This window comes from Saccopteryx bilineata, chromosome 5, assembly GCF_036850765.1.
Source record: "Saccopteryx bilineata isolate mSacBil1 chromosome 5, mSacBil1_pri_phased_curated, whole genome shotgun sequence".
Classification (NCBI taxonomy): domain Eukaryota; kingdom Metazoa; phylum Chordata; class Mammalia; order Chiroptera; family Emballonuridae; genus Saccopteryx; species Saccopteryx bilineata.
This window is the reverse complement of record NC_089494.1, coordinates 64,703,298-64,716,741: the sequence shown is the minus strand read 5'-3', so window position 1 is coordinate 64,716,741 and position 13,444 is coordinate 64,703,298. Positions and strand designations below refer to the sequence as shown.

The 13,444-nt window shown below is 39.8% G+C and overlaps 1 protein-coding gene across 1 annotated transcript in view; it reads left to right on the top strand.

Moving 5' to 3' along the window:
* The window catches only part of CYBRD1 (cytochrome b reductase 1), a 43,993-nt gene that overhangs the window by 9,365 nt on the left and 21,184 nt on the right, over positions 1 to 13,444 (top strand). The window contains exon 2 of the mRNA XM_066279368.1: positions 12,969 to 13,177. Coding sequence (XP_066135465.1) covers positions 12,969 to 13,177 — 209 coding nt within the window. The remainder of the gene's footprint in view (positions 1 to 12,968; positions 13,178 to 13,444) is intronic.

Genomic DNA, 13,444 nt, shown 5'->3' with positions numbered 1-13,444 from the left:
ACTTATCCAGAGAGCGTTTTGAAGCAAATCCAGCTATCCAGAAGAACTTCCTTATTGCCAGATGGATGCTGAAAATTCCGTGCCTCATTCATCAGAGCCCTTCAGATTTCCACAAGCTGCCTATTTAGTTGTTTAGACTAGTTTGCTATGGGTTTGCAAGCTTACAAAAATGTTTTAGCTTTGGAACTGTTACGAATTCTTTCAACCATACAGAAAATAATAAACAGGTCGCTATGTGCTCACCACCTAAATTGAACAAATGTAAAGACTTTGGCCAACATAAAAATTTATAAGCAAGAAATTAAAGCTGGTAGGAATAAAAGATAAGGCAGGATGGAGGAATTACCCTAACCTGAGAAAGAAACTAAGAAGAGAAAGAAAAACTCTAAACTAGACAAAGGGGCTTAAAATGCATAATTGTCTGGCCCTGGCCGGTTTGTTCAGTGGTAGAGCGTCGGCCTGATGTGCAGGAGTCCTAGGTTTGATTCCCGGCCAGGGCACACAGGAGAAGCGCCCATCTGCTTCTCCACCCCTCCCCCTCTCCTTCCTCTCTGTCTCTCTCTTCCCCTCCTGCAGCCAAGGCTCCATTGGAGCAAAGTTGGCCCGGGCACTGAGGATGGCTCCATGGCCTCTGCCTCAGGTGCTAGAATGGCTCTGGATGCAACAAAGCGACACCCCAGATGGGCAGAGCATCACCCCCTGGTGGGCGTGCCGGGTGGATCCCGGTCGGGCACATGTGGGAGTCTGTCTGACTGCCTCCCCGTTTCCAACTTTAGAAAAATACAAAAATACAAAAAAAAAAAATCCATAATTGTCTGAGCCTATTTGGGTCAGAGACAAACACCCCTCTTCCTGCAGAAGCCTTTAAGAGCTGACTCTCATAGTACTAAGACAATATGTTTCATTGATTACTCCAAATCATAAATAAAAGATCGAATTATATTTGTTCCATCCATGCTACTGCTGGAGAAGGAAAGCTAGGGTGCAACCAATTTGAAAACATTTGAGTAAACTAATGGCTTAAAAATCAAGTTTTGCCCTGGCCGGTTGTCTCAGTGGTAGAATGTCAGCCCGGCATTTGGAAGTCTGGGGTTTGATTCCCGGCCAGCGGACAAGGAGAAGCGCCCATCTGCTTCTCTACCCTTCCCCCTCTACTTTCTCTCTCTCTCTCTCTCTTCTCCTTCTGCAGCCAAGGCTCCACTGGAGCAAAAGTTGGCCCCAGGCACTGAGGATGGCTCTGCCTCAGGATCTAGAATGGTTCTGGTTGCAACCGAGCAATGCTCCAGATGGACAGAGCATCGCCCCCTAGTGGGCATGCCCGGTGGATCCCGGTCAGGTGCATGCAGGAGTCTGTCTCTCTGCCTTCCTGCTTCTCACTTCAGAAAAATACAAAAAAAAAAAAATCAAGTTTTGATGCTCAACGGGGGCAGATTTTAGTCTTATGGAATATTTGACATATTCTTCTCTGAAGCCAGTAGGATTGAGAAGAGTTAAAAGGTCTTCACTGGGAATACAGTTGTCTTTGAATCTTTGATAACTATTTTTTTTTAGGTAAACCCTTTATTGAGGAACCACATACACGCAGAAAAATTCTTAAATCATAAGTGATGTCTTTTTTTTTTAATAATTTTATTTTTTTAATGGGGTGACATCAATAAATCAGGATACATATATTCAAAGATAACAAGTCCAGGTTATCTTGTCGTTCAATTATGTTGCATACCCACCACCCAAAGTCAGATTGTCCTCTGTCACCTTCTATCTTGTTTTCTTTGTGCCCCTCCCCACCCCCTATCCCTCTCCCATTCCCCCCTCCCCCCCGTAACCACCACACTCTTATCAATGTCTCTTAGTTTCACTATTATGTCCCACCTACATATGGAATAACACAGTTCCTGGTTTTTTCTGATTTACTTATTTCACTTCGTATCATGTTATCAAGATCCCACCATTTTGCTGTAAATGTTCCGATGTCATCATTTCTTATGGCTGAGTTGTATTCCATAGTGTATATGTGCCACATCTTCTTTATCCAGTCATCTATTGATGGGCTTTTTGGTTGTTTCCATGTCCTGGCCACTGTGAACAATGCTGCAATAAACATGGGGCTGCATGTGTCTTTACGTATCAATGTTTCTGAGTTTTTGGGATATATACCCAGTAGAGGGATTGCTGGGTCATAAGGTAGTTCTATTTTCAGTTTTCTGAGGAACCACCATACTTTCTTCCATAATGGTTGTACTACTTTACATTCCCACCAACAGTGTATGAGGGTTCCTTTTTCTCCACAGCCTCTCCAACATTTGCTATTACCTGTCTTGCTAATAACAGCTAATCGAACAGGTGTGAGGTGGTATCTCATTGCCGTTTTGATTTGCATTTCTCTAATAGCTAAAGAAGATGAGCATCTTTTCATATATCTGTTGGCCATTTGTATTTCTTCCTGGGAGAAGTGTCTATTCGTATCCTCTTCCAATTTTTTTATTGGATTGTTTGTTTGTTTGTTGTTGAGTTTTATGAGTTCTTTGTATATTTTGGGTATTAGGCCCTTATCTGAGCTGTTGTTTGAAAATATCATTTCCCATTTAGTTGGCTTTCTGTTTATTTTGTTATCAGTTTCTCTTGCTGAGCAAAAACTTCTTAGTCTGATGTAGTCCCATTCATTAATTTTTGCCTTCACTTCTCTTGCCTGTGGAGTCAAATTCATAAAATGCTCTTTAAAACCCAGGTCCATGAGTTGAGTACCTATGTCTTCTTCTATGTACTTAATTGTTTCAGGTCTTATGTTTAGATCTTTGATCCATTTTGAGTTAATTTTTTTTTTTTTTTTTCTGAAGCTGGAAACAGGGAGAGACAGTCAGACAGACTCCCGCATGCGCCCGACCGGGATCCACCCGGCACGCCCACCAGGGGGCGACGCTCTGCCCACCAGGGGGTGATGCTCTGCCCATCCTGGGCGTCGCCATGTTGCGACCCTCCTGGGTGTCGCCATGTTGTGACCAGAGCCACTCTAGCGCCTGGGGCAGAGGCCACAGAGCCATCCCCAGCGCCCGGGCCATCTTTGCTCCAATGGAGCCTTGGCTGCGGGAGGGGAAGAGAGAGACAGAGAGGTAGGCGCGGCGGAAGGGTGGAGAAGCAAATGGGCGCTTCTCCTATGTGCCCTGGCCGGGAATCGAACCCGGGTCCTCCGCACGCTAGGCCGACGCTCTACCGCTGAGCCAACCGGCCAGGGCTTGAGTTAATTTTTATACAGGGGGAGAGACTGTAGTCCAGTTTCATTCTTTTGCATGTGGCTTTCCAGTTTTCCCAGCAACATTTATTGAAGAGGCTTTCTTTTCTCCATTGTGTGTTGTTGGCCCCTTTATCAAAAATTATTTCACTATATATATGTGGTTTTATTTCTGGACTTTCTATTCTGTTCCATTGGTCTGAGTGTCTATTTTTCTGCCAATACCATGCTGTTTTGATTGTCGTGGCCCTGTAATATAGTTTGAAGTCAGGTATTGTAATGCCCCCAGCTTCATTCTTTTTCTTTAGGATTGCTTTGGCTATTCGGGGTTTTTTATAGTTCCATATAAATCTGATGATTTTTTGCTCTATTTCTTTAAAAAATGTCATTGGAAGTTTGATGGGAATTGCATTAAATTTGTATATTGCTTTGGGTAATATAGCCATCTTGATTATATTTATTCTTCCTAGCCAAGAACAAGGTATATTCTTCCATCTCATTATATCTTTTTCGATTTCCCTTAACAATGGTTTATAGTTTTCATTATATAAGTCCTTTACATTCTTTGTTATGTTTATTCCTAAGTATTTTATTTTTTTTTGTTGCAATCGTGAAGGGGATTATTCTTTTGAGTTCCTTCTCAGTTGTTTCATTGTTGGCATATAGAAAGGCTATTGACTTCTGTATGTTAATTTTGTATCCTGCGACCTTACTGTATTGGCTTATTGTTTCTAGTAGTCTTTTTGTGGATTCTTTGAGGTTTTCGATGTATAGGATCATATCATCTGCAAAAAGTGATACCTTTACTTCTTCTTTTCCGATATGGATGCCTTTTATTTCTTTGTCTTGTCTGATTGCTCTGGCTAGAACCTCTAGTACCACATTAAATAAGAGTGGAGAGAGTGGACAACCCTGTCTTGTTCCTGATTTAAGGGGGAAAGCCTTCAGTTTAGTGCCACTTAATATGATGTTAGCTGATGGTTTATCATATATGGCCTTTATTATGTTGAAATATTTTCCTTCTATACCCATTTTGTTGAGAGTCTTAAACATAAAATTGTGTTGTATTTTATCAAAAGCCTTTTCTGCGTCTATTGATAAGATCATGTGGTTTTTGTTCTTTGTTTTGTTGATATGGTGTATTATGTTAACCGTTTTACGTATGTTGAACCATCCTTGAGATTCTGGGATGAATCCCACTTGATCATGATGTATTATTTTTTTAATATGTTGTTGTATTCGATTTGCTAGTATTTTGTTTAGTATTTTAGCATCTGTATTCATTAGAGATATTGGTCTGTAGTTTTCTTTTTTTGTGCCATCCTTGCCTGGTTTTGGTATGAGGGTTATGTTGGCCTCACAAAATGTGTTTGGAAGTATTGCTTCTTCTTCAATTTTTTGGAAGACTTTGAGTAGAATAGTAACCAAGTCTTCTTTGAATGTTTGATAAAATTCACTGGTAAAGCCGTCAGGGCCTGGACTTTTATTTTTGGGGAGGTTTTTAATGGTTTTTTCTATTTCTTCTCTACTGATAGGTCTGTTTAGGCTTTCTGCTTCTTCTTGACTCAGTCTAGGAAGGTTGTATTTTTCTAGGAATTTATCCATTTCTTCTAGGTTGTTGAATTTAGTGGCATAAAGTTTTTCATAGTATTCTACAATAATTCTTTGTATATCTACAGTGTCCGTGGTGATTTCTCCTCTTTCATTTTGGATTTTGTTTATATGAGTTCTTTCTCTTTTTTCCTTGGTAAGTCTTGCCAAGGGTTTGTCAATTTTGTTGATCTTTTCAAAGAACCAGCTCCTTGTTCTATTAATTTTTTCTATAGTTTTTCTGTTCTCTAATTCATTTATTTCTGCTCTGATTTTTATTATCTCCTTTCTTCGGCTGGTTTTGGGTTGTCTTTGTTCTTCTTTTTCTAGTTCCTTAAGGTGTGAAGTTAAGTGGTTCACTTGGGCTCTCTCTTGTTTGTTCATATATGCCTGAAGTGATATGAACTTCCCTCTTATCACTGCTTTTGCTGCATCCCATAGATTCTGATATGTCGTATTGTCATTTTCATTAGTCTGTATATATCTTTTGATCTCTGCACTTATTTCTTCTTTGACCCATTCATTTTTTAAAAGTATGTTGTTTAGTTTCCACATTTTTGTGGGATTTTTTTTCTCTTTTTTGCAGTTGAATTCTAGTTTCAAGGCTTTATGATCAGAAAATATGCTTGGTACAACTTCAATTTTTCTGAATTTGCTGATGTTGTTTTTGTGGCCCAACATATGGTCAATTCTTGAGAGTGATCCATGTACACTGGAGAAAAATGTATACTCAGTCACTTTGGGATGAAATGTCCTGTAGATGTCTGTCATATCCAGGTGCTCTAGTGTTTTGTTTAAGGCCACTATGTCTTTATTGCTTCTCTGTTTGGATGACTGATCTAGAGCCGTCAGCGGTGTATTGAGGTCTCCAAGTATGATTGTGTTTTTGTCAGTTTTTGTTTTAAGATCAATAAGTAGCTGTCTTATATATTTTGGTGCTCCTTGGTTTGGTGCATATATATTAAGAATTGTTATGTCTTCTTGATTCAGTGTCCCCTTAGCCATTATGAAATGGCCATTTTTGTGTCTGAGTACTTTTCCTGTCTTGTAGTCAGCATTATCCAATATGAGTATTGCTACACCTGCTTTTTTTTGGATGTTATTTGCTTGGAGTATTGTTTTCCAGCCTTTCACTTTGAATTTGTTTTTATTCTTGTTACTTAGATGAGTGTCCTGTAGGCAGCATACAGTTGGATTTTCTTTTTTAATCCATTCTGCTACTCTGTGCCTTTTTATTGGTGAGTTTAACCCGTTTACATTTAGTGTAATTATTGATACTTGTGAGTTCCCTATTGCCATTTTATATCTTGCTTTCTGTTAGTTTTGTGTCTTGTTTGATCCTTCTCTTTCGTTTTTCTATCTTTTGTTTTTATTTGGGTGTATTCCATACATCTTTCCTCTGTTGCTATCTTTTTTATCTCATGTGCTTCTGTGGTGGTTTTTTCAATGGTGGTTATCTTTGAGTAATGAAAAGGGTCCCTACCCTGTTCGTTGTAGCGAACTATTTTGTGAGTACTTTTGCACTCCATCGTCCTTTGCTACTGTTAATCTCCATCTTCTCCCCCTCTTTCTTTTTGTTGTTGTCACAGTTTAAATTTGGTTTTATTGTGTTCTTCTTGGAGCTTTTACTTGTGGCTCTGTTTTTTTTTGTTCTTTGTATCTGATTGAAGAACCCCCTTTAGTAATTCCTGGAGTGGGGGTTTTCTGATGATAAATTCCCTCATCTTTTCTGTATCTGTGAATGTTTTTATTTCTCCTTCATATTTGAAGGATAGCTTTGATGGGTATAGTATTCGTGGCTGAAAGTTCCTCTCTTTCAGGACTTTAAATATTGGGGTCCACTCTCTTCTAGCTTGTAGAGTTTCTGCTGAGAAATCTGATGATAATCTAATGGGCCTTCCTTTATATGTTGTATTCTTCTTTTCCCTGGCTGCCTTGAGAATTTTTTCTTTGCTGTTTGTTTGTGTCAATTTCATTATGATATGCCTTGGAGTAGGTTTGTTGGGGTTAAGAAAACTTGGAGTTCTGTTTGCTTCTTGAACTTGAGGCTTTAGTTCTTTCCACAGGCTTGGGAAGTTCTCATCTATTATTTGTTTGAGTATGTTCTCCATTCCATTTTCTCTCTCTTCTCCCTCTGATATACCTATTATTCTTATGTTATTCTTTTTGATGGAGTCAGATAATTCTTGTAGGGCTATCTCATTTTTTTTAATTTTTGAGTCTCTTTCTTCTTCTCTCTGTTGTGCCTCAAGTTGCTTGTCTTCTATTTCACTAATCCTCTCTTCTATCTGACCTGTTCTATTAGCTAAGCTTGTTACTTCGTTTTTCAGCTCGTCAATTGAGTTTTTCATCTCTGTTTGATTTGTTTTTATAGTTTCAATTTCCTTGGACATATATTCTTTGTGTTCATTGAGTTGTTTTCTGAGCTCCCTAAATTGCCTTTCTGTGTTTTATTGTATATCTCGGAGGATTTTTAGGATTTCTATCTTGAATTCTCTGTCATTTAGCTCCAAGGTTTCCAATATATTAAATTTTTTCTCCATAGATTTTTCCTCATCTAGCTGTGTTACCTCTCTTTCTTTTGTATCCATGATATTCGATTTTCTCTTCTTTAATGGCATCTGAGGGTGGTTTTGTTGATAGTATTAATGAGATTTGATAAAGAATAAAAGTTAAAAAATAATAAAAATAATAATAAAAAAATAAAAAATCGAAGAGTTGTTTTTTTAAAAAAAATTAATAATAAAATAAAGAAAAATAAAATAAAATAAAAATTTTAAAAAAGGAAATTATTCCCCCCCTCCTTTTTTCCTCTCCTCTCCTCTCCCCTCTTTCTTGAGAAAATCTTGTGGTGAACTGTGAATTATAACAAACAATGCCTGTGATGGAGGGCCTGAATTGGGGAAAAGTAATAAAGGGGCCAAAAAAAAAAAAGATAAAAGAAAAAAAAAAGAGCGTATGGACCCACAAAAAGCAAATAAGGAAAAAATTTGGGTCAAGAATAAAATGATTTGCTTTTAGGTGTTGGTTGTCTAAGAGTTATGATGAGAGGAATAAGAGGAAAACAGAGAAATGGGGGGACAAATTAAAAAATTACTATTGTATTTAGTGGAACAAGAACTAGATAATATGGAGAGCCAGGGATGGGAGCACTGCTAGTGAGTTAAAAAGGTGAAGTAAAAACCCCCCAAAATGCCACAAACATAAGTTTGAGTCCCAGATAAGATAATTTGTTTGTTATTGAGGTTTGAATGGGAGGAGATGTAAAGGAGAAAGGAAGAAACTAATATAGAGGGAGAAAAGAAAGAGAGAGAGAGAGAAAAAAAGAGGGAACCACTAAAAGAAAAAAAAAGAAAGGAGAGAGAGAGAGAGAGAGAGTTAAGGGTTTTGGAGTGCAACCCTCATAGAGAGAAAGGAAGAGAAGAGAAAAGATAATGGGAGATGTAACACTTATGGGTAGTGTAGTTCAAGGAGAAGAGAGAGTAAGACCGGCAGAGAGTTAATTGGCCAAATTGGAGGAGGAAAAAAAGTATCAAGAATGAAGATAAGAGAAACAAACGAACAAATATAATAAAATGGGATAGGTTATAAAGTCTGCAGATTATTCTTGATTTTGAGAGGTTATCTTCTTGCTTTTTCTTTTCTCTCCCTCTTCCTGGTCGGTGACTCTGTACCCCGGGTTCTGCCCCTTTGGCACGCTCAGGTAGAGGTTTGCAGTTGATAAGTCTCTATGGCAATGTCATGTATTGTGCTTTAGTCTCGTTGGCAGTCGAGGCTCATTAGCATTTATAGGCTCCGACAGTGAGAAAGTCCGTGTTCCTGGAGCCTTTCTCCTAGTCTTTCCTTCTTCAATTAGTAGCCTGATAATCCAGCTATGGGGTTGCTGCTGCCTCTGCCTGGATAGTAAGAGGCTCAAAGAGCTGGCAACTCCCCACTCTATTTCCACTCAGCACAGGGCTCTGGGTAAGGCTCAGTCAGTCAGAGCTGCTAGCATAATCAGGCGGGCTTTCCACCCACTCAAAGACCTCTGGCTCTGCCACTCTGTCCGGTAACACAGGCGGGCGCCCACTTCCGGGACGCTTGGAGGAAACTCTCACTCACTGTCTGCGACCAGGATATCCGGCCAGCAGTCTCACGCTCTGAGTGAAACCCCCAACCGCAGGGAAAAGTTGCAGCGTTGGAATTGGCTCTCACTCCATCCCCGTGCGCGGCTTTTGCAAGGCGCTGGGGCCACCCGAGATTCCGCTTTGGCCCACACAAAGGCCCCTGACTCTGCCCCTCTGTGCGATAACATGGGCATGCACTGCCGAGGCACTTGGAGGAATCTCTCACTCCCTATCTGTGCACGCAGACCAGGATATGAGGCCGGCCGCGTTTCCCTCTGAGTGAAACCCCCTCCAGCATGGAAAATCTCCACCGTTGGAATTAGTTCTCACTCCCTCCCTCCTGGAAAGTGCATGGCTTTCCCAGGGCGCTGGGGCTGCCCAGAGACTCTGCCCTCGGCCCACAGAAGGGCCTCTGACCCTGCCTCTCCGTGGGGCAACATGGGCACCCACTCCCGGGGCCTAGGAAGAAATCTCTCGCCCACTAACTGCGCGCATGCTGACCAGGAGACCGGGTAAAATGGCCGCTCCGCTTGTCTTCCTTTGTTTGGGTTTGGCGCGAGTGTTAGCTTGTATTGCCCGGGTTGCCCCAGGATCAGTTTTTCCTTGGCTTGGATCTTCGTGCCACAGCCTGGTTCGGTCGTTTGTGCCGCGGCCTGGATCTATTCACCCCCTTTGCCCACCTCAGTTTCTATATTCACAGTTACCAGAGAAAGCTGCCCTGTTTAGGTTAGTGAGGAAGGCGGAGCATTTCTTACTCCCTATTTCCTTCGGGGTTTGGTTATATATTTAGCCAATTTTTCACTCAACCATACCTTTGGGTGTATTGCGAAGCATCTGGAGGCTCCAAGTATAGGTTTTTCTGTTTCTGGTTGAAGATCTTGTTGAGTTTTGGGGGAGATTTATCCGTATCGCTTCCTACCCCGCCATTACTCTGACGTCAAGTGATGTCTTTTTATAACATGGATACACTCATGTACCCAGATCAGGAAACAGTATCCCGGCACAGCAGAATGCCCCCTGGAGGACCCCTATAACTCCTCTCAGACATGATTATTACTCTTGACTTCTAACATCAGAGATTAGTTCTGATTCTGGAAATTTTTGGTGTGATATGATTCAGACCAAGGTAGAAAAGCTATTGTGATTTACTGTTCATTATTTGCTTTTCAAGCAAACCCATCCTGAGTACCTATCAAATTTCCACATCTAAGATTCCTTCTCCTCAGGGTGAAGCTTGGATGATAGGAGGATGACAATAATATTAATTTTAAAACACTAACTGAAATAGAGCAAGTTTCTTAACCTTTCTGTACCTCAGCTTCCTCCTCTGTACAACTCTAACCATAATCATACCTTCTTCACAGAGTTGAGGTGAGAATTAAAATGGAAACATGTAAAGCACTTAGCACGGTGCCTGCTACCTAGCAAGGGCTCCGTTGTGTGTGCATATATGTGTGTGTGGCGTTTATAAAATCAAAGAGGTTAAACGAGGACACAGGGAGAGGTGTTCTTAGGTCTTCATATAGCGCACATTTTTTCTTTTTTATTGAATTTGTCAGGGTGACGATGGTTAACAAAATTATTCAGGTTTCAGGTGCATAACTGTACAACATCTGTGCACTCCATTGTGCATTCACCACCCCAAGTCAGGTGTCCATCTGTCACCATTTATCTCCCCTCCTCCCCTTGGCCAGCAATTACAACACTGTTGTCTGTGCATGAGTTCTCTCTCTCTCTTGGTGGGAGTGGATAGAGTGATTGAGCAAAAAAGAGAAAAAACTATTTGCACATTTTTTATTTTACTACTGCCTGGTCACATAGATTATATTGATATCAGTTTCCTGGTGGTGATACTGTGTCATAGTTATGTAACATGTTACCCCTGGGAGAAACTGAATAAAGAGTATATGGCCTCTCTCTGTATTATTTCTTATAACTGCATTTTAATTTAAAATTATCTCAAAATTAGAGTAAGAAAATACTTATAGAACTACATAGTTGGAGCCCAGGGCTGCCCTAGGCACTGAGGATACAAGGATAAACAGCAAGGCATAGTTTTCTGCCCGCAGAGAGGATAAAGTAGGGATCAGAAGAGGCCTTAAACTAGCTCTTAAAACTATGCTCTAGAAGCTGTTTCATTAAAACGTTGGAAAAGATTCATTGAATATAGAATTGGTTATCCAAAAGTCTCTATATCATCAAGGAAATATAATCATTTAACATTTATAAGAGACCATATATGCACTAAAATTAATAAGTAACAATCATTCAGAGTTCAGATGAGGTCAAAGGAATGCTGTCCTAATGGTGAGGGCTGTCGAGTTTTGGAATGGAACCGAAGAACAGGAAGATTGATAGCTGTGCTAAAAGCTGTAAAGAAGCCGACTTCACATCTGTCTTCATAGGTTTTGATGTGTTTCTGTCTGAAAATGACTAGATAATTCCTTACATTTTTATGATCTTATAAAGTTTCATATATTTAAATTATAAATGGCTTTGGTGGGAAGACGCTTTCATTTTTCTTGCTGGAGTTAAGAAATATTCATGATACACTGCTGATATAGTGGAATCCATCTTCCAAGAAAGCATTCTTTAAACTTTTTTAATCTGTTGTACATTTCCAGGTACCTAAATTTTCTCTGACATGGACTGAAGTGGTAGGTGAGGGTGGGTAGAGGTAGGGTATTGTCTTCAGGGCAAAAATTATTTGCAGGCAGGTTCAAGTGGCCATATAATCCATTGTTTAAACCAGGACACTTAAAATATATCCATTATTAAAATATTTTTTGTTGAAGTTTAACCTACATGCAGAAAAAAGCATGCATATAAATGTGGAGCTTGAAGAATTTAGGTACCTAACCAGCATCCAGACTGGGCAAGAGCATATTAGCGGAAATGTCTTGTGCATTCTCTGTCAGTTGCTGTACCCCTTCCTTAGGAGGGCAGCCACTATCCTGACTTTTCTTATTGCAGAGATGAGTTTTGCCTGTATTTATACTTAAATTGAATCTGCAGTGTATACTTGTCTATGTCTTATTTCTTGGGGTTGACATTGTAGGTTGATCCATATTGCTGGGTGGAGTTCTACTTATAAATCATTTGCTCTCTTTGCTGTATTAGTTAGTACATGATGTGAATGACTTTATGACAATTTATTCATTCCAGGTTTGGGCCACTACAAATAGTACTACTAATAATATTCTAATACATATCTTTTGGTGAACATATTTTTGAGGGTATATGCCCAGGAGTGGAATTGCTGGATCATAAAATATGCATATGGTTAGCTGAAGTAGATACTGTTAATTTTCCAAAATGTTTATTCTCATGTATGCTCCCATCAGCATAACAGGAGAGTTTTGATTACTTCACATCCTCTTTAATACTCTTTACATTCTGTGTTTAGCCATTTAGTTCTGTAGTAAAGGTATTCTCATTTGATTTAAATTTGCATTTCTCTGTTGAATGATGATGCTTATATATTTTTCTTATGTTTATTAACCACTTGGATATAGTTTGTTGTCTATTTAATCTTTTGGCATATTTTTCTAATCCTTAGTCTACCTTTTTTCTTATCAAACTAAAACATTTATATAATGAAACCACCTGTCATAAGATTAAGAATTTAGTTTTGGATGTGTGAAGTTTGAAATATTTGGGAGGCATCCATATATGGAGATGTCAAGAAGCTGTTAGATGAGGCGGGTCCGGAGTTCAGAAGAAAGTTCTGGGCTAGAGATGAAGATTTCTGAGTCCCTGCCAGGGAGGTAGCATCTCCGGGAAAGAGTGAATGAAATCGCCTGCAGACAATGTGGAGGTGGAGGTGAAAAGTCCTAGCACCGCCTGAAGAGCACTAAAGTTTGTTCACGAGTTGGGAGTAAAGAAGATGCCAGCAAAAGAGGCCAGGAAGGAACCACTGAGAGGGGAGAAGAAGCCAGGAGAGGAGGGTTTCATGGAAGGGAGTGATCAGCATGTCAAGTTGTTTATCTTGTGTTGATTCCAAAACAAAACAAAACATCCTGTTCCCTTTTCTCTCTCTCTAGCCATCATTGTATATAGATTGCCATGGACCTGGAAATGCAGCAAGTTCCTGATGAAATCCATCCACGCAGGGTTACACGCCGTTGCAACCATTCTTGGAATTATTTCTCTGGTGGCTGTTTTTGATTTCCACAATACCTTTAACATCCCCAACATGTACAGTCTGCATAGCTGGATTGGACTGACGGCTGTCATACTCTACGTGCAACAGGTCAGTGTCTCAATTCAGATACTGTAGATGTTTTCTATACATAAATAGTTTGTTAGAAATCATCTTCTCATTCCCACTAGACCTTGTTTCACTTGTTTCCAATATGAGTATTTTCCCCTGTGGGGGCTTGGAAACTGCAGCATTCATAGTCTAGGAGTTTGAATGTAAAATTCTGAATATGGGCATATGTGTATAGGGAAATTGTCAGCAGATCACATCAAGACTGTTATCACTGGGACTTCACATTTCATATGCTGAGTAAACTAG